At 53.0% G+C, this 20,283-nt stretch overlaps 2 protein-coding genes across 12 annotated transcripts in view; both read left to right on the forward strand.

Annotated features, from left to right (window-relative positions):
- SSH2 (slingshot protein phosphatase 2) overlaps window positions 1-8,909 on the forward strand; it is a 223,431-nt gene extending 214,522 nt beyond the window's left edge. For 2 of the 4 annotated variants that reach the window (XM_033089164.1, XM_033089163.1), the window contains exon 16: window positions 1,932-8,909. In XM_033089164.1, the coding sequence (XP_032945055.1) occupies window positions 1,932-4,013 (2,082 nt within the window). In that variant the 3' untranslated portion in view covers window positions 4,014-8,909. The remainder of the gene's footprint in view (window positions 1-1,931) is intronic. The other 2 variants (XM_033089166.1, XM_033089165.1) reach the window with 1 other exon arrangement.
- Window positions 8,910-12,346: 3,437 nt separating this feature from the next.
- CORO6 (coronin 6) lies at window positions 12,347-20,025 on the forward strand. Of its 8 annotated transcripts, none has more exons than XM_033090764.1 (12): window positions 12,347-12,590; window positions 13,811-14,010; window positions 15,318-15,440; window positions 15,897-16,026; window positions 16,121-16,302; window positions 16,911-17,030; window positions 17,444-17,563; window positions 18,005-18,109; window positions 18,198-18,343; window positions 18,721-18,778; window positions 18,870-19,100; window positions 19,192-20,025. In XM_033090764.1, exons 2-12 carry the CDS (start codon window positions 13,813-13,815, stop codon window positions 19,315-19,317), a joined length of 1,539 nt encoding a protein of 512 aa, XP_032946655.1. In that variant the 5' UTR covers window positions 12,347-12,590; window positions 13,811-13,812; the 3' UTR covers window positions 19,318-20,025. The 8 variants fall into 8 exon arrangements, with proteins under 8 accessions (XP_032946655.1, XP_032946656.1, XP_032946654.1 ...); XM_033090765.1 differs by having other exon boundaries at window positions 12,348-12,590; window positions 13,750-14,010; window positions 19,195-20,025; XM_033090763.1 differs by having other exon boundaries at window positions 12,348-12,590; window positions 13,750-14,010; window positions 19,192-20,024.
- The last annotated feature ends 258 nt before the right edge of the window (window positions 20,026-20,283 follow it).

Below are 20,283 nucleotides of genomic sequence, written 5' to 3' on the forward strand. Positions count from 1 at the left end.
GTTCTGAGAAGGGATGAGGGAAGAAGGGATTAGCCAAAACAAATGTCCTGGCTGAATAAGGAGAGGTCCCCTCCCTGGACCTCTGCAGTTCAGATCAAATCTCACCAGCAGTGAAAGGCCAGGGACTCATACGCTGCCTGAGTGAGGCTTGTGTCTCTCTGAGAAGATAGATCTGTTTGGAAATTTCTTTCTGTCTCAGAAAATTCAGATACTAGACATGTGTAAACAGGTGTTGGGGTAGCACCTGATTCCCATGCTGAGTTCTTGCTATTAATAATGTTTCTGAGTTGTTCCTCATCTCAAACCCTGTGGTATTCAAGGATTGAGGGATGGTTTGGGGAAGTGATTGGAGAGCAGACAGAATCCGAAGATTCTTCTCAGAGATAGATGAGCTCTAACGAGCCATCTCAGATCAGGGAAAGGATTACTGTGTATCATCATTTCTAAGACTCCCACTTATTCTCATTTTGACACTTCTGAAATTAGGATGCATTTTAATCAATAAAATGTGTCAATAGAATACAGTAGTTGGGAAGTAAATGATGACAGATTTACTCTAACATACCAAACCTCACTCACTGAATTCAGTGGAGCTGAGTAGATTCTTAACATCTCCTGATGTCTTATCTGCTTATATTCACCACCTTGTCCATTACTCATCTGTTCTCTCTCCTTAACTGTACCCCAGGGCAGTCATCGTCTTCTTCTCTTCCCAAAGCCTATGCCTCTGTGTTTCGTTTCTGCCGGGGAACCTGAACGCTTGAGCTCTCCTTTGGACCAGTCGGAGGAGCAGCTCTGACAGAAATAGCTCTTTTGCAAGTCCCTGGTCATATGAGCACTCCCACCACAGCCCGTACACACACCAGGCCCGCTGTGGCTTCTCTCCCAGTCTTGGCAAGTTTACTTCTGCCTCATGTCCTGGCAGATTTCTCCCAAAGGCAGAACTGACCTTGTTAGTTTGTACTAGCTCAGAGTCACTTTTGAAGGGGAAAGACCAGAACAGTGCCTAGGGAAATATTGTACTTTGAAGGCTTACAAAAATGTTAACAAAGTACATTGATGGTCATAACGATGTCACTTTAAGAAGTGTCCAAGGGCCGTGTCCAGATTTTGAAATTCTTATTTCTTTACTATAGGACTTGTTTTCGCATTGGCCAATTTTCTCTGACCTTGTTCTGAATCCATCTGGGAATTCGTAACTGGTAGAAGAGTAACATGGCAGAGTCATAGTTTCTTAGTTCACTCAGGCACATGGCAGTCTTTCCCGGCGGGAGCCATGTGAAACTTGGAAATTGTGTGATCAGACGCAGAGTGCCCTCATGTGCTGGGATGCTGCTCCTAGGAGAAGTGGGAGGACGTGGGTGCACGCTGGCAGGGGAGAGAAGAGAGCAGTGTCTCCAAATCAGCCATCAGATGATAGCCTCGTCCATCTTGCCCTAACACTGGGCATATCTAAGGTGGCCACAGAGCCCTTCATGCAACTCTCCCTTTCAAACTAGGTTAGACTGACTGGAAGTTGATAGGCCAGAGAGGAAAGGTTTCATTTATCCCATTATGGCCTCAATTCTGAAGGCTCCTGGTGTTAGGAAAATTAGGGGCCTCCAAGGCTAATTGCTGTTCATTTTTGGAGCAAGGTATTAGATTGGAATCCTATTTGAGTAAACAGAACAGAAAGTTCAGTAGACAGTGGTACAGCCTGTAACTAATTTTGTATCTCTGCCTTTGATGAATGTTTTTTTCTTGTATGACAAAACAGAGTACAGTCCTGGGCAGAAGACGGTCCCAGGCACTCCATGACTCGTTTCCTCCTAGCCAGAAGGTTCTCCTGGATAGAGGATTAATAAGCAAAAAAAAATAGTAGTAAACAAAGAAAAGGCATTTTCAATTAGACTATGATTCACCATAACCATGTCACTATTTTCTCTTCTCAGGCAATCTCAGAACTGGTCAGCCCAGACATCTTCATACAATCTCACTCAGAAAATGCAATTTCAGTCAAAGAAATCATCACTGAGATTGAATCCATCAGTCAAGGAGTTGGACAGATTCAATTGAAAGGAGACATTCTGTCTAACCCATGCCATACACCAAAGAAGAACAGCGCCCAGGAAATGCCCCTTGAGGGGTCCCAGGCCCTGGAGCACAGACCTGGAAATGAGCAGAATGAGGGTTCCTGCACAGCCCAGCCTGAACTCGCCAAAGACTCAGGGAAGTGGGACCCAGAAGGCTGCCTGACCGCACACACATCCACCACAGACTTGGAAGAAGAGGAAGCAGCTGAGGGGGAACAAGAGCTCTGGGGCCCAGGGGTGCACCCAGGTGCCAAGTGGTGCCCTGGGTCCGTGAGGCGGGCCACCTTGGAGTTGGAGGAGCGCTTGCGGGAGCACCATGGTGCTGCCCCTACTGGTACCTCATTGTCCACTCGCAAGAATTCCAAGAAGGATTCCTCTGTGGCAGACCTAGCACCAAAAGGGAAGAGTGATGGAGCCACCCTAGAATATGCATTTGTGCCCAAGGAAGCAGAGATGAACAAGGGCAAAGGGAAAAGCGGTGGGTCTGAGGCTGGCTCACTGCCCCACTGTGAGCAAGACACCGTCATCCCAGCATCTGCTCTGCTGGAGTTTCAGCCCTTGGCAGCTCCCCCGGGGTGCCCAGGGCCAGACACTAGGACAGAGCAGGAAGGAGTCCTGAAGGTGCCCAGGACAGGGGTTTCATGCCAGGGATCTGAAACGCAGGCATTTCCTCTTCCCCTTCCCAAGAAGATAGAAATCATTGAGTATACCCCTACGGTTACGTCACCTGATCACACGGGGCCAGAGGATGAAACAGGCAGCAGTGAAAAGAGTAGGGAGCAAGGACTAAGGAAAGTGAAAGTGGAGAAGTCCATCACTGTCCTCTGCGCACTGGATGAAAATCTGAACAGAACGCTGAGCCCCGACCACGTTTCTCTGCACCCCAAAGTGCTACCTCTGCCTCACTCTTCATCTCCTGAGCACAACAGGCCCGCTCACCTGACCTCTACCGCGAGCAGCCCTGGAGACAGCGATAGCGGCCCCTCCGCAGCCCTGGACGCAGGAGCGCCTTTTGTCAGTCACACAACTCACATACCGTCTGCCAACTTGGATTTCCTGCATCCTCAGACTGTGGTCCACCTGGAAGGCGTCACAGAGCAAAGCAGCACCACAGACAGCGAGCCCTCTGCGGAGCAGTGTGGCCGGAAAGAAAATCAGGAGGGTCCCCTCTCCAGTGGCCGTGAAGTGCCATATGAGGGCTCCCAGATAAGTAGTGAAGACCTAAGTTTAACTAGCAAACTTGGTGACAACATTGGGAAGTTACAAGAAAAACTAGACCCATCACCGGCAGCCTGTAGCCTCCCACATAGCTGTAGTGGTGACAGTAGAAAGGGCCTCAGCCACAGCCCCCGGGTGGTGAGAGAGTGCGCTCAAGAAATCGAGTCCCGAGCCACGTGCCAGGGAGGGCTCCCCAAACCGTTCCACATGCAGCGTTCAGCCTCCCTCGCCAAGTTGGGTTACTTGGACCTCTGTAAAGACTGTTTACTGGAGAGGGAGCCCATCGCCTCCGAGTCCCCTCATCTCAAACTGCTTCAGCCCTTCATCAGAACGGACTCCGGCATGCATGCCATGGAGGCCCACGAGCCCCCAGAAAACCCAGACGCCCCCCAGAGCCCAGAGCCCACCAAGTATTTTATAGAGCAACTTAAAACAACAGAGTGTATTGCGCAGAGCAAGCCCGTGGAGAGGCCCCTCGTACAGTACGCCAAAGAGTTTGGTTACAGTCAGCAGTGTTTGCTCTCCAAGGCAGCACCTGCATTGACTAGTTCGGAAGGAGGCCAGCCTCTGCTACAGACCCAGGGGCCGCAGTGGGCAGGCGCAGCTCCGGCGCTGGCTTGGGCTTCCCGCCGTCAGCAGCACAGCAGAACTCACCCCCTTAGGAGGCTGAAAAAAGCAAATGACAAAAAACGGACAACCAACCCCTTCTATAATACCATGTGATTCTGAGCCTACACATGTGACTTTCTAAAAGAAATGTTTGTAAAAGGGGCAGGTGTAATATGTAAGGAACATGCACTTTATTGGTTAATTTTATAATTTTTTGGTCATTTTACTGTTCCTGGCGCATGCAGGGTTTGGGTTTTTTTTTTTCTCTGTGTGTGTGAAAGAGAGATTGATTTGGACGGCAAGACCATTTTATCATTTTTTTATTTTTAGAAAATTCAAACCTCAGAAAATACTCATTTTCATAGAACACCTTTATCAAAGGCAAATTGCTGTTTTTCAGTCAACTGCCACCTGCTTCTCTCATTTTGCCCTCTGAGAGAAAAGGTGTGCTTGCTTGCTTAAGACAGGAAAGCAGACGGGCACAGTGGGGAATGAAGCCGGAAGTTGGAAATGCTCCCCTGGGCCTGTGTGTGGATGGTTTGCTCTCCAGACCTGATGCATTAGATGGGCTGAAGGGCAGCAGGACTGGACGGCAGCGTGCTGTCGGCCTTGGTCCCCAACCCCGGCCCGCTGGAATTCCTGAAGTGGACGAGTTCTGCTTTGCTTTGGGGGGAGGGGGGTACGGGTCTCCCGGAATCCATTTCTTGTACTCCAGAGTGGATCATTACAGAAAGGCCTGATATGATAATGGCCGGCGGTGTAAACTTACCAAGCAAATAGGTTTTACCCCAAGCAAATAATTTTTTTTAATTAAATTAAAAGCAAACCCCAAACAGAATCCGAGAGGTCCTCTGTAGAGGAAAGCGTTAAGGAGGAAGAGGTGAAGTCGGGGGTGGAGAGGCTGCCGCCCCCTGTCTTAGGGTCCTTGGGCTGCACACAGGCGGTGGTCCTGGCCCTCCCCGCCGGAACGTCCTCCCAGCTCAGATCCAATAGCGACAAGTTTGAAAAACAGCAATTGAAAGTCAGTGTGTTCTTGTAAAATGAATACATAGGTAGGGTTTTAACCCTTTCATTACTTGAATAATTCTGTGGGTCTTTTGAGTTTAATGGCCATATTTTTTTCAATTTATTTTCCTCCCTCATGCTGTTTCTCCCAGTGCTGCCTGTTTTTTTTTAAATTTCATAGATGATATTTGAATTGTTACATATGTATAACCTCCATTGAATGCAAAGTTTTCTTTTTGATACTATCACTGTTAACACTTGACATAAGTTTTTTTTCCCCTTTTCCTGGAAGATTTGTCATTGCTCTAGTTTATACACAGTATTTATGTACATAATGTCACTTTCTTACAGTGTTTTGTTGTTGATGTCATAGGGTCTTTTTGATTTATTCTTTTTAAGGAGTAAAGCTGCAACTGGAAAACACAGACACCACAGAAATAAAACTGATGGGTGTGGGTAGAAATCTGCAGAGTATATTGACAGTGGTTGTAATCGTTTCAATGGAGACTTCTAATTGCCAGCTCCTGCCAAATTATCCGTTGTTAGTTACTTCCTCCTCAGAAACCCCTACAGGTTCCCGTTAGATCACAGTTTGACTGAAGGCTGATTCCTCTCTCAGGCTGAAATCTCTGAACGTGGTTTGCAGGGAGCTGGACCACAGCCAGGGCGTGTGTGTGAGTGAGTGCTCCTGCTGCCCAGGGTGGAAGCTCCTAAGGGATTAGGTTTGGGAAGCCGCATCCCAGGGCAGGCGCCTCTCATGACTCGGGTTAGGATGCTGTCGCTTTGCTGCTGTTGTGGAGATCCTTACATAGGAGCACCTGCCGTAAACAAGCCTCTTTCCGCTTCTTACCGAAAACAGATTTCGCCTAGAATGAGACCCCCTCTGCAGCTCATCAGAACTGGAGAGGTTTGCAGACTTGCTTCCCGTTTGCTTTGGTTGACGTCCCCGTTGCTAAGAGATTGACCGAGTACAGACTTGAGATTTAGGTTTTTGGTTCATCACAGCCCTGAAAGGAAGAGAGAGGTTCACAGACTGTCAAGGTGATGTCAGAGGCCAGTGTTTGGTGGGGGCAGGTAGTAGCAGGGTGACCCAAAGGGGAGAGAGAAGGGGGCTGAGGCCACTCAGAGCTGCTCGGGGAGCTGTGAATCTAGTCGCCGTGTGGAAGCCATGGTTGGGTCTGATGTCACTGTCAGAAGGCAGATTGGACAGAAACCTCCAGCTCTAAGTGTCTTTTTGGTGTAGTGATTCTATGTACCTGTGCTGTCCCTAAATAGTTTCCTTAAATGTTCAAATGTATCGTCCACACAGCTTTGTGATTCCAGGACGTTTAATGTGTTCTAAAGTGTTTTGTTAGGTGGCATGTCCCAGTGTGAGGAGGCTTGCAAGACAGGGCTATGACTCTCCAGGGTTCATCCACCGAAACTGGCCTATCTTGTGGAGGCAATTGCACCACCATTATGCGAGGGAAAGGACAGGGAATTGTGGCACGGGTGGGGACAGGAGGATTTGCATGGAGGTTAAGAGAGTGGTGTCCCTTGAGACGGTGACATCCCTCACAGTGAGAAGTACAAGCAGGATAGTCAAGACTGTACTGTTCTCTCTTCTCCCCTGCTGCTTCGTCCAGTGCTCAGTGCGTTAAATAACAAAGGTGGGTTGGAAACCTGCTAATGCTGTGAAAAACAAAAACTTTGTAAAAAATAGAGGAAATGTTCTTGCTCTGCCTTTTTTTCTAATTTATTTTTTTAAATTTGTTTTTTTAACATTTAATTTACCCGCCTAAATAAACAGCCTCTACCAGGTCTGTAATTCAGTCTTGCCATGGGGTTTTGCCAGCTCTCTCAAACTCCCACAACTGGGTGTTCTTGTGTTCATTTACGTAGCTGAGCGATGTCCAGGGGAAGAATATGATGAGTTGTCAAGGACTTTTCCGACTTCTCTTCAAACTTTTTTATAATCTCGGGTGGCCCATTTCCCTTTTCTAGTCATGGACAACCCAGCCCTGGAACAGCAGTTCTGGTAGATTGAGAGATGAGTAGGAAAAGTCTTGACATCTTGCTCAGTGCCTCTCTTTATCTTTATTTTGAAAACCACCGTAGTCTTGACTCTCACTTTCTCTGAGGGGCGGGGAGAGAGAGAGAGACCATTTTGGTGCAGGGGGTAAAAGCCCCAGGAGCACAGGTTTTGAGCTGCAGTCTGGGTGGTTACCTGGTCAGTAGGAAGGAGAGAAAGCCCAACCCTTTCGTGACTTTAGAAACACTTAGGAGTAGTGTATAGTATACGTAGTGGACGTATAGTACTGTAGTATAGTAATATCTCTCCTCGTTTTGGTTGCCTTTCAGATTCTGAATGTGTGGGATCATTGCTAGCATCTCAGCCTCTTCCGGCTCTTTTATCTCGCATTATCCTGGTTCCTTACCTTTATCCCAACTCTATTTCCTCTTTCTCCTTTGGGAATTACCAAGAGCTCCAAAGACAGCCTGAGGATGACAACCCAGGCTCTGAGGGCCCCTCCTGCTAAAGGGCCCCAGACAGATGCTGTTGGATACACCTGACGCTTCTAAGCCGTGGCAGCTCACAGAAATCACCCGTTCCATCTGAGGGTTTTAGTTCTGAAGTGATCTAGGCATGTTTGGTAAAGATGTTTTTGTGGGAGTTGTTTTCTTTAAGAAGCATTATGCAAAAAGGGTCACTTTTAAGGGCATTTTAAAATTTTTAAACAAAGCCAATCTTTGGCTTTTTTGAACAACTATTTGTGGATACTTTGTTTACATTGTGTATTAAAACATGCATCGTCTTGATGGCAGCTCAGTCTCCTCCTTCAGGCACCCAGACCTGACTGTCCTGGGGGTCCTCCCACAGCGAGGCTGTGGCGTCAGCTCTCCTGAGTAGGCGGGGAAAGCCTGGAGCTGACTTCCATCCGTGTCCTGCACTCCCATCCGACACTCTGTGGAAATAGTTGTCATTTCTTCAGTGATTGTGTGTCTTACAGTGATGGTTGTAATGGTGAATGGCTAGTGTCGTTGCTTTGCTTTTTGATGGTCGATGAGGTGACATGTTAGCTCTTTCAGCACCAATCCAACTTAACAGGATCTTGGACTTCGTTTTCCCTTGCAAACTAAAAGAACAAGGCATGTATTAGGCATAAATGTATGTGCTTCCCGACCCCCGTAGTAGGGGAAAGCCTGCCACCAAAGCAGGAAGCCGCACACTCGTAACCCTCCTCCCAGGGCTTGAGGTTCCTGATGCCACAGAGAGTTACTGCGAGGTGCTTTTGTATTTTTCCAGCCTGGAAGTGGAGGGTGACGAGGCCTGGCTCCTGCTATGAAAAGAGAACCAGCCTCGTTTTCTCGGTGCCCCAGAGATCTAGGACAGGATTTCTAAACTGGAATTATCCCTCGTGGGCTGGAAGATGCCCCAAGGGGTGTATGACTCGTGCTGCCATCTGTGTCCTCATCTCGACCCTGGTGGCGGCGTCCTGTATGCACATGCAGAGCTCAGGCCCAGGGCTTAACTCAAGCTGATGACCCAGTCTGAAAATTGGGTAACTGGCCCTGAAAGGTTTCCTAATTGATCAGCCCACAAAGAATGGTTTGGTCTTTGTGTTTCATTGGATTTTGGTTTGCTCGGTATAGCTTAAGGTGCCTTTTTATTTTTTCTTTCTACATTATTTTGTAGGACTTGTTCTAAATGTGGAAAACAAGTCCAAAAGACTCTCCCATTGACTGTTACCTTTACCCCAGGCCACCCCAAACTTTTATTCTCACATTTTATTAAAGCAGGTGCTCCCTGGAATCTCTGGGACCTTTTTGAGGCATTTGAAGCAGAATATAAAGAGTGGTCTCATCCCCTTCCTTAATCTTCCTGGTGGTTGGGATGTTCCACTTGTATCATAGATTTTTTTTATTACTGATGTGCTCCGCTGTTTTTAATGTGAACTTGTGCGCAAACGTGCAGATTCAATGTTCTTGTTACAGACTGAATAAATTTTTATTTTGAAGATGAAACACGTGTGCTTGATCAAGTGCCACAAAGAGGGTGGATGCTGGAGAAGGTGGAGGAATTGGAAGAGAACACATGGTAAACATGAAGCAATTAGTGGTTGTCTCCATCAAGCACACCCTTCAGAGATAGCTGAGCTCTAGAAAAAAACGTAACTTTCTGCCTCCCACAAAATTAAGACTGGGTGGGAAATAGGATCACTAAAGTTTATTTCAGACATTGTGGTTCCAATCAAGTGACCAAGCTGGGAACTTGCCTAGTCAAAGAGGTCCTTGCCAAAGCCACCACCTGAATGGTAGAATGAATAAGCAAGGGGACCGAAATTCCTCTGCCATCTGTGGTGCAGAATGACTGCTCTGGGACAGCTGCTGTGACCTGCCCCAGAAGGGACTGGATTTCTTGGGTGGGTGACCTCTCTGGACATTGGTGAGAGCTCACAAGCTTTCAGCACAAGACACCTCAGATCACTCTAGAAATGGGGAGTGACTTTTCAAAGAAGTAAAAGTTTGAACGTTTCCCCATCATTAGAACTTGATGTCAATGGTGGAGGAGGGAGAGAGAGCCAAAGGGTAGTTCTCTAAAACAGGCTAGGGGTGGAAGCAGAGGTTCCCCACTTCTCCCACCCCTCCACAGACCCATCACGAGAGATTTTAGTGGTGCCATTCATCACATACAAGGCAGCACTGCTGTGTTGGGAAGGCTCAGTTTCGTTTCCAAATTTCTAGCAAAAAAACCAGTTTGCTGGTTTCCAGAGAAAATACTGCCTTGAACTAAAAATTGTTAGCATGCTTCATTCAGAATCGTCCGTATCAAGTGCGAGGGGCAAACCACTGGTCTCTGGCTGCATGGTGGTCTCCGAGTGCATAAAGGTAAAGGCAAGATCATTTCACAAAACATGCTAGGGGTGCCCCGAGTCCCTAACCAATCTAGATAGGTAGGTTTAGTCTTGGCTTTCTAGCCAAAGAAAATGGACCAAATCATATCTAAGTTGCCAGGCCACCTCTTCCAGAAAATGGCTTTATGAAAGATGAAAGTCATGCCCTTCTACTTACTGCAGTTCAGAGTGCAGCTAACAGTTCAAATGGGTAACAAGAAAACAAGCCCAAGTGGCTTCTTCCTCTGATTGGTTGGTTGTGCTTTGGCTCCACCCACTCACCGCTCTGCCAGACCTTGGCCGTCAGAAGGCTAGAGGGCAGGGCTGAGCCATGCCAGGCCCAAGCAATGCCTATGAATCCTGGCTCCTGTACCTGGAGAGCAACTCTTTTTCCCAGATGATGGAACTGAGGGCAGGATGGATTGAAAGGTTCTTGCTTCCAGTCCCAGACCCTACCTTTAGAATGGAGTGCCTAGCTCTCTTTAAAAAGGAGGAAGGAGAGCGGAAAGAAAAGATGCCGTTTCAGTGTAGAAGGCAGAATGTCAGATTCCTTTTCTACCTAAAAATGGTGCAGGGTTGGATAGAACCTGACCCAGCGTTCTTCTTACAGCCCAGAGAGTTGCAAAAACAGGGTGACTGAATCAGGACTGGAACTCCGGTTTTCTAAGTCCAGGCATTCTTTCCTATGTGCCACAAAGCATAACTCTCAGTATCAGCACTTGTGAGATAAAGGGGCACTGTCCTTCAAAGAGGCAGAAATGCATGGAGCTGAAAAACATGGACCTGGACATCAGACCACTTGAGTAAGAATCTCAGTTGTACCAACTACCAGTTGATTGATGGGTAAACTGCTCAACCTCTTTGTGCCTCAGTTGCTTCATCTGTAAAATAGGGATATTAATAATACCCATCTCAGAAGACTGTTACCTGAATAGAATTAATATGTATTAAGCCCTTAAAACAGTGTCTGGCACATACGAGGTCAGACAATTAAGTTCACAAACTCATCCTAGAAAAAGTGCTACATACCTCATTGCTGAATATCACTATGGTCACCTTTGAAGTACTCCCCTTGGGAAGCTATGCACCAATGCCAGCGCCTAGTCCACACTTCAAAGCAATTTTGGAACTCTTTCTGGAATGGCCATCAGAGCTGTTGTTGTATTACCCTTGATGTCCTGAATGTCATCAAAATGTCTTCCTTTCAATATTTCCTTTATCTTGGGGTAAAGAAAGAAGTCAACGGGGGCAGATCAGGTGAGTGTTCCAATAGTTATTTGTTTACTGGCTAAAAACTCCCTCACAAACAGTGCCGTGTGAGCTGGTGCATTGTCGTGATGCAAGAGCCATGAACTGTTGGCGAAAAGTTCAGGTTGTTTTCAATTTTTTCATGCAGCCTTTTCAGCACTTTCAAATAGTAAACTCAGTTAACTGTCCAGTTGGTACAAATTCATAATGAATAATCCCTCTGATAGCAAAAAAAGGTTAGCAACATCGGTGCAACAAGTTCACGAACTTAATTGTCACACGTCGTAAGTGTGAGCTGTTGTTAGTAAGGCGCAGCTTGGTCACTCAGGTCTTTTCCTCCTAATCACGAGCCTGGAATCTTTAGATAGATCTACCCTTATGGCCCCACATACCATGAATTAGTTCTTGAGTACCTGTAACAGTTTCTGATTCTGTTCCCCTGCAAGCCACTGAATACTTAGAAACAAAGGAGTCTTGTGGGTGCCTTCAAGGTTCCCACCATCTTCCTTCCCCTTTCCCCCAGGGCTGATTTCTGCCCTGGGAAGCCTGTATTCCATTGATTCCCAGGTGTGCCCTGGAGAGTGGGAGGTAATAACTGGCCCAATGCTGCCCTCCCGGGCCTTCTGTTCCAAAGAAAGAGAGGTCCAGGCACGGGGTGGGTGCTGGGTAGGCTGCAGCTACAGGGACCAGTTGTTCTTCATTGGCTGTATTTTGATCAGGTGTCTTTTTAGCTCCTCCTTAACCTTGGTCAATACTCAGATCCGTGGGTCCTGAGGGGAGTTGAAGTAGGCGGGGTCTTCCCTGGAACAGAGTCGGACACCTATTCAAACAAGGCCCAGAAGACTTTAGGGGTCAGGCTAGGCCTCTAAAATTTGATTGGGCAAATAACCAACGCCAGCAGCTTCCCTTCGAACAAGGGGGTCGAGGTGGGTTCACTTTTCTCCCCCAGCGCACCTCCTGCACCTCTCCCGAGGGAGTCTGGACTTGCAGTCTCGGAGCTCCCCCCACTTCCCCCCCACCCGCCTGGCTAAATTGGGAGTGCGATTGCCTCCGGAATGCGGCGCGAAGGCACCTGATCTCGCGCTGCAGCCGGATCTAAGAGGAGCACGCCCCCTCGGCCGCTCCCTCTCCTACTGCCCGGCTGTGGGTCTGAGAACCTGGACCTCCCCAGCCCACCCGCGAGGCGTCGAGGGCAGGGAAGGGGCGCGCACAGCCCTCGCGCACGCACAATTACTTTTGACGCTTTTCCGACCGCCTGGCCTCTCGGAGCTCGCCGCGCTCGACTTTCCCGCCGCTGGAGGGAGCGGGGCAGCTCTGGCTCCGCCCCCTGCCTGGGCCCCGCCTCCGCAGGTTGATGGCAGCGGCAGCTGGGACTGCAGCGGCGCCTGGCCCCGGAGAGCCGCAAGCAGCGGCCGGAGCGCGCGGCCGAACACCCGGGCTTCAGACGCCGCGGACGCCCACAGAGACAGTTCCAGCGCCCTTACTCCTCTCGGCCCCAGCGCGCCCGCAGCCCCCTCCGCAGAGGAGTCCCAGCGTGAGCGCCCCTCGGCCCGCTCAGGACCAGGTACCCACCCACCCACCCCGCCACCGTAAAAAGCGGAGCGGGCGGGGTCTCTGGAGGGGCCACAGGTCTGCGCCCCCTCCCCCCGGCCGCCAAATTCGGTCCCGGGCGGGGCAGACTTGGTGCCTATATTTGGACGGAGAGCGGCCGGCGCGCCCGCAGGGTGCAGACACGATGTCTCAGAAGAACGCAGTGCCGGGGCAGGAGGCTGAAGGAGGGTGCGGGGAGGCCGGGCCTCAGGCCTGGGGCTGCAGAAGCGTCGTGAAGGGCACAGAGATGCCCGGGACTGGGGAGGGGCAGGCGTCAGTGGCTGAGGCTTTGGAAGAGCTCCGTGTGCCCCTGGTGAAGAGCATAGTGCAGGCCCTGGCCAGAGAAAAGGCACCTCGCCCTCCCCACTCCCGCAAATCTGGCCCTGGCCCCGGGGCTGGAGGGCCCCACCCCCAGGAGAGTTAGGAGGAGACAGATCCCAGAGGAGAAGCGGGCCCGAAGTATGGTAGGCAAAAGCCAGAATACCTGATTAGGGCCTTTTGGCAAAGCCTGTGCAGAGAGGAGTGGAAGGAGGAGAGATCCACCTTACACTGTGTCCCCCCAGCATCATGGGAGAAAATTGATGAAAACAGCAGGAAGGACTCAGGTTAGCTGACAGGAGGAACTTCTCCTTGACAAATTTTTTGAAAAAGGCAAAACCCCATCTACCTGAACTATGCCAGATGCAGAGTTGAAGGATCTTTGGGGGCTGCAGCACTAGCCCCATAGCTGGCCTGGAGCCAAGATCTGAGGGCCAAAGCCTCTGATTCTGGCCAAGGTGCCTCTGGGAGATAAACCACTTCTGTGAAAAGATGCTCATTTAAGGCAGGCAGCGGGAGGGCAGCCTGGCATTAAGGCTCTTCCCCAAACCACTTCAGCTTCCAGGAAGCTTTGGGGCCTAGTCAGTCTCCACTGCCCCCCACCCCAGTCCAGAGCTCTAAGAAGTCAGGCCCCAAATCCTAGCCCCTTGCATTAAGCAGCACTTTATGGGTGGCAAAGAACTTCCCCACACTTGAATCACCTTGAAGAAAGCTCCTCGCTTCTAGGACTAGACTCTATATTAACTTTTACCCAACTCCTGGCCAGATATCCCTTCTCACTTGCCACCCCCAAACACTCTTCCTCCCTCCCACAGCTCACAGGACTAAGGACCAAAGGCATTTCTGGGCACTGAGACCCTCCATCTCTGCCCCCAGCCATGAGCCGGCGCGTGGTTCGGCAGAGCAAGTTCCGCCATGTGTTTGGACAGGCAGCAAAGGCTGACCAGGCCTACGAGGACATCCGTGTGTCCAAGGTCACGTGGGACAGCTCCTTCTGTGCCGTCAACCCCAAATTCCTCGCCATTATTGTGGAGGCTGGAGGTGGAGGTGCTTTCATCGTCCTGCCTCTGGCCAAGGTGAGGGATGAGGGGAAGGAAGCTGGGGACTTCTTACAGCAGCCTCTTTTCACCTAGTTCCCTTCCTCTGTCAGGAGGGTTGACTGTTCTCTGTTCCGCAAACCCTCAGGGGCCCATTGGGAGGCTCTTTCACCCCTCCCAGAGCAGCAGCATCATACTGGCCTGCACCCACTCACAGCCCAGCACCCTGTTCCCTGGAGCAGGTGGTGGAGGTAGTTGGGAAGCAGTGGAGCCACGGCCTGGCCAGACTCTCTTCCTGCCTCTCGTAATGCCACACCCCCTCATGTTTTGGGTGTGGGGTCTCCCAGCCCTGGGTGACCATCTGATTAAATCGTACCCCAGAGCAGCACACTGGGGACAGGATCAGGCTCTACCCAGAGTCCCTGGCCACCTCCTTCCTCCGAAGCTTGCATGAGGTAGAATGACAGCAAAGGTCAGGGGGGCATGACACATAAGGCCAGAGCCCTCCCTACCCCAAGGACGGGGGCCAGGCAATGACCACCACCTTTGCTGAGTAGCCTCCAAGCCCCTAAGCCATCTCCACCCCCAGGATGGCCACCCCAAGGCGTGACCTTGACCAAGATTCTGCCCCTTACACCTTGTTAGGCGAGGCCCCACAGGTGGCAGGGTCAGAAAAAGGCCTGACAATAGCCAGTGACTCACTCCGTGACAATGCAGACACCATCCAAGGACACCATCCCCAGGGCTCAAATTTCAACTGGAGCCGCCTCCTCCCCCAGTACAACTGCCATTCCAATGCCACACAGCCACCCCTGTCCCCTACTGGGTTGAGCTAATGCCAGCCCCTGCAAAGGCCTCAGAGCCCCCACAAACAGTCCATAAGGAGCAAAAATAGATGGGCCCCAGCTCAGGTTAGAGGAGTGCCTGCTGCTTGTGGTTCCAAGGTAAAGCAAGTGACAAGGTGGCGATCTGCCCAGGGCGGCTAGGAAAGGGCTCTTGGGCACTGCAATGGGTATTGTCTCACCTTGACCTCTTCCTCCAGGGGCTTCCCACAAAACACAAGTAGGTGTTTTGGAAGAGCACTGGGCTGAGTTCAAGTCTTGACTCTACCAGTATCTTGCTGTGTGTCTTGGTGTCTGATTCCCTCATATTAAATGACTTCAACTGTCTGCTTTCAATGAAGTACAGCAAGTAGGCTGCATGGGTTGGACGTGCAGAGAGGGATTTGCAAAGAGAAAATAGATGATAGAGAACTGAGATGTAAACAGGTCCACTGCCCACCCCACCTTCCCCCGCAAAACCACCACAGGAGCGTGGCCCCACCTCTCCCTCTCTGACTCCGCCAGACAGGGCGCGTGGATAAGAACTACCCACTGGTCACTGGGCACACGGCCCCTGTGCTGGACATTGACTGGTGCCCACACAATGACAACGTCATCGCCAGTGCCTCAGATGACACCACCATCATGGTAGGAGCCAGTGGGACGCTGCTGGGCAGTGGGCAGGGGAAGCAGGGAGGGTTGCCTCACCTGTGCTGGGGAGGGTGGTAAGGGAGGTGCTGGGTCCCAGGACCCTGCCCTGCCCAGCTCCCAGGCTATTTTTAGCTACATGCCCACCCCCTCCCAGGATGCACTGCTTAGGACTAATTATAGCCATGGCCAACTTGGGGCCTGAAGAGCAGTGGGGCAGTGCTCCGAAGTCTCCCTGATGGCGTGACTAGGGAGGTCTCTGGAGACCTGGCAGTGCCCCCTCCTGGCTCCTAGCTGCTTCTGCCCCAGGCAGGTACCACCACATCTTGCCCTGCATTTGACACCACTCAAGAAAGCCAGTAGGGTTGGAGGGTTGGGGAGGGGAAGTCAGGGAGGAGCGGAGGAACAAAGTGGCTCCTCCATCCCACCTACCCTCGGCCTTTTCCTCCTACGCAGGTGTGGCAGATTCCAGACTATACGCCTATGCGCAACATCACAGAACCCATCATCACGCTCGAAGGCCACTCCAAGCGCGTGGGCATCCTCTCCTGGCACCCCACTGCCCGGAATGTCCTGCTCAGTGCAGGTCTGGGGGCCTACGGGGGCCCCTACTCTAGATCTGAGGGGGTTGGGGTGACAAAGGCAAGGCCCAGCTGACAGTGCCTGGCCACTCTGGGCAGGTGGTGACAATGTGATCATCATCTGGAACGTGGGCACTGGAGAGGTGCTCCTGAGTCTGGACGACATGCACCCGGATGTCATCCACAGCGTGTGCTGGAACAACAATGGCAGCCTGCTAGCCACCACCTGCAAGGACAAGACCCTGCGCGTTGTCGACCCCCGCAAGGGCCAGGTGGTGGCGGTGAGTGCCTGGCCTGGTCACTCCCCAGCCCCTACCCCAGAGACCAGCGGTCAGGCCCCTGTACCCGCAATCCTCTGAGCCCCTGGTCCCAGCGCTCACCTCCCCCATCACAGCCCCAGATACCAGTGCTCCCGCTCCCACATCTCCCCCCAGCTCCCTCCATGTCTGCAAACACAGCTCCCTGCCCTACGCCCCCAGCCTGCGATTCTCTGCGCCACTCCTCTTCCTCTCCATCTCAGGAGTTCAGAGAGGGCTCCCTGATTTGTGATTGAGAGGGGGAGAAGCTGCAAACTGTCCTCCCACCAGAACCTGCATGAAACCTGAGCTCCGGGACCCCTCTCCTCAGCCGGCACCCAGCGCCATCTTTCAGGGTCTGGGGCCTGACACTGGCTCTCCGGTGGGCCCCTTCCCACCCTAGTTGACCTGCTGGGAGGGGGAGAGGAGGCAACCCTTGCTGGTCCCAGCTGGGTGCCCTGGGGGGTCGGTTGCACCTGCCTCACCAGCCTAAGCCCAACGCGGGATGCGGGGGCACATGCATGTCTGCGCCGTGTGTGTGCTGGGGCGGGGGCGGGCTGGCGGGAGCTCTAACCCACTAACCCCGCGATCAGGAGCGAGCCCGGCCTCACGAGGGCGCCCGCCCGCTGCGGGCCGTCTTCACCGCAGACGGGAAGCTACTCAGCACCGGCTTCAGCAGGATGAGTGAGCGGCAACTCGCGCTCTGGGACCCGGTAGGCCAGGCCGCGCTGGGCTCGCGCGCTCGCTCCTTCGTTGGGTCAGCCTGGAGCGCCCTCCCAGGCTGTGGCCCGTGCCCAAGACGGCTGAAGTGGAGCGGTGAGCTCCCTCCTGGGAACAGCCTCGCTGCGTGCCCTGGGAGCCGGCAACATCCCCTGCTCCAGGGATCAGTCTCTGAAGGCGCTTAAATGCTCGGCATCTGCTGAGAGATGAGCGCCTCCTGCTCTCTCCGGGCCCAGACGCTCCCCAGGCCTGGGACCAGCCAGGGCCCCCAGGAAACTGAGTACTTAGGCTCCCTTTTATCTCCGCTGTCGCCCCCAAATCTGCAAACTGGTTGCCGGGCCCTCCAGGCTCCCCAGGGCAGGCAGCTGGGTGACGCCTCTCCCTGTCTCCCCCTACCTGCCCCCAGGAGAGGTTTGCGGCCCACGAGGGGATGAGGCCCATGCGGGCCGTCTTCACACGCCAGGGTCATATCTTCACCACGGGCTTCACCCGCATGAGCCAGCGAGAGCTGGGCCTGTGGGACCCGGTAACGCAGCCGGAAGCTTGGGGTGTGTGCCCCGGGGACTGGCATCACCGGAGAGGGGCCAGGCGCCCCCCATCCGCAGGGCATGCCCTCCTGGACAGGGCCGGGAGCTGCTGCCCTGTTTGCAGCACCTATTATCCCCACACCAATCCCTCTGCCCAGTTTTGCTGCGTCGCCTGAAGGAGCCCACGCTGGCACCTCCATCTGGTGATGCCGAGTCCCTGGGGGTGGTTTGCGGTGACTGCATGCAGCGGCGCAGGGGGCATAGGAGCGGGAGACTGGGAGTGATGTGTCCGGGGGCGGGGCCTGCCGCGCGGTTCCATAGAGCTGCAGTGGGAACGCATGGGGATTTAGGGCGGGCTGGAAGCCTGAAGGGGCTTCAGGGGATCCAGAAGCGGCATGGAAGGCAGGACAGGTCTGGTCACGCCTCCTGTGCTCGGGCAGAACAACTTTGAGGAGCCAGTGGCACTGCAGGAGATGGACACAAGCAACGGGGTCCTACTGCCCTTCTACGATCCGGACTCCAGCATCATCTACCTGTGCGGCAAGGTGCTCGTGGCCTGGCGGGGAGAACAGGAGGCGGGATGGAGATGTGCAGGGCCCCTCTGGGTGGCCCCTGAACCAGCTGGTTTTGCAGGGCGACAGCAGCATTCGGTACTTTGAGATTACTGACGAAGCACCTTTTGTGCACTACCTGAACACGTTCAGCAGCAAGGAGCCGCAGAGGGGCATGGGTTTCATGCCCAAGAGGGGGCTGGATGTCAGCAAATGCGAGATCGCCCGGTCAGCAGCCTTCACCTTCCCGCTTGCCTGCTTCTGTCCCCATTTTCCATGAGGGAAGATGTGGTGCTTTCCCAATGGTGTAATCTTTAGAAAAGAGTGGGGGGCCAGGGGAAAGGGTCAAACAGGCTTGTTTCCAGGGCCAGCCCCAGCACTAACTAGCTTGACATTCTCTGAACTTCAGTTTCCTCATCTGTAAAATGATAAACACCCCATCAGAGGTGTTTTACCAGCCAGACAACAATGTGTTTAAAAGTGCAATGCATGGGAGGCCTTCAGCAAGTGTTGGCCTCTTACCCCTTGGTCCCAGGCGGAAGTTAAGGGGGTAGGAGACTGGCGGGGGGCGAGGGAGGGGAATGCTGAACCTCACTCCCTTATAGGTTATACAAGTTGCACGAAAGAAAGTGTGAACCCATCATTATGACTGTACCACGCAAGGTGAGGAGCCAGGAGAGGGGTTGGAGAGGGCCCGGAGCGGAGCAGGCCCGGCACCCTAACAATTGTCCTCCTGTCCCCTCAACCCCCACAGTCAGACTTGTTCCAGGATGACCTATACCCAGACACACCCGGCCCGGAGCCAGCCCTAGAGGCAGACGAATGGCTGTCAGGTCAGGACGCGGAACCCGTGCTCATTTCACTGAGGGATGGTTACGTACCCCCCAAGCATCGCGAGCTCCGGGTCACCAAACGCAACATCCTGGACGCGCGACCGCCCTCCGGCACCCGCCGCAGCCAGTCGGCCAGTGACGCCCCCTTGTCGGTAAGATCAGCCCCACTCCACCCAGGCCCACTCTACAAGTCCCTCTACCGCCCCCTGCCCGACACCGCCTCTTCTGTCCTCCGCGCTCCAGCAGCAGCACACCCTGGAGGCGCTGCTGGGGGAGATCAAGGCCCTTCGGGAGCAGGTGCAGGCCCAGGAGCAACGCATCACGGCCCTGGAGAACATGCTGTGCGAGCTGGTGGACGGCACGGACTAGCGCGGCGCGCTGGGGACCGTTCCGAGTCTGGAAGGCAAGGCTAGCCGGTCGTACGGACTCGGCCCGTCCCGGGTTTTGGTCGGGAACTCCTGACCCTACCTCTCCAGGCTGGAGCCGGGGATAGGACTGGGAAGGGAACTCGGCCGGCCCCTCATGAGAGGCCTGGACAAACGCAGCGTCGCAGAGACGCACGTCTGTCTGGCGCCCACCCGACAGCGTTCCTCGTCCAGGACTCAGCAGGAGCTGGCCTTGGGAGGCCCGAGGTGACGGGCCTCTGCAATGGTGCTGCTTGGCGAGGCGATGTCCCCGCTGTCTCCCACCCAGGGCAGGGAAAGTGCTTAGTATTAGCTCGATGCTTGGGGATATGCGGGAGCTTGGGCTTGACCTCAAACAGGTGGCAATTTGACTGATGTCCCCAGACTGGCTGGGGAAAATTACAAGGCTTCTCCCTGTAATCAGCTCGTTTGATTCCACCACCCTGAGTGGTAAACTGGATGGGCGTCACCCTAATTCTACAGACATACACAACCCGTTGGCTGTAGAGTCGGACTTACTGGCTATGCCCAGCAGGGGGCTCTCTTCCTTCTTCCCATCCGCAGAGGAGAGGGTGGCTTCCTGCGGCACCCACTACCGGAGAACTAACAGAACTGGCCTGAGGAAGCAGGTACACACGTACACAGACACAGACACACACACACACACACACACACACACACACACACAGCCCCCCCGCCCCCCTTCCCTCTGCTGTGGCCTTGATTCTAGGAGAACAAGACATACTGAATGAAATCTTTTACTAAGTGCTCAGTCTGTGCCTCCTGTATGGGTGCGGATGAGGGAGGATGAGAACCCCAGCCGCTGCAAACGCTACTCCCAAGCTCCCATGAACCCTGATAAATACAGCCGTGGCTGGGCTCAGGCCCCACCAGCCATCCTCTTACCTCATAGCCCTCCCTGCACTGAGGT

Source organism: Rhinolophus ferrumequinum, chromosome 21 (genome assembly GCF_004115265.2).
Source record: "Rhinolophus ferrumequinum isolate MPI-CBG mRhiFer1 chromosome 21, mRhiFer1_v1.p, whole genome shotgun sequence".
Lineage (NCBI taxonomy): Eukaryota > Metazoa > Chordata > Mammalia > Chiroptera > Rhinolophidae > Rhinolophus > Rhinolophus ferrumequinum.

What these genes read in the sequence shown, in the direction of transcription:
- CORO6 (XM_033090764.1), top strand. Translation starts at nt 13,813, where the DNA reads ATGAGCCGGCGCGTGGTTCGGCAGAGCAAGTTCCGCCATGTGTTTGGA. An exon ending in AACTCGCGCTCTGGGACCCG is followed by an intron (nt 17,031 to 17,443) that starts GTAGGCCAGGCC and finishes ACCTGCCCCCAG; the next exon opens with GAGAGGTTTGCGGCCCACGA. An exon ending in AGCAAATGCGAGATCGCCCG is followed by an intron (nt 18,344 to 18,720) that starts GTCAGCAGCCTT and finishes ACTCCCTTATAG; the next exon opens with GTTATACAAGTTGCACGAAA.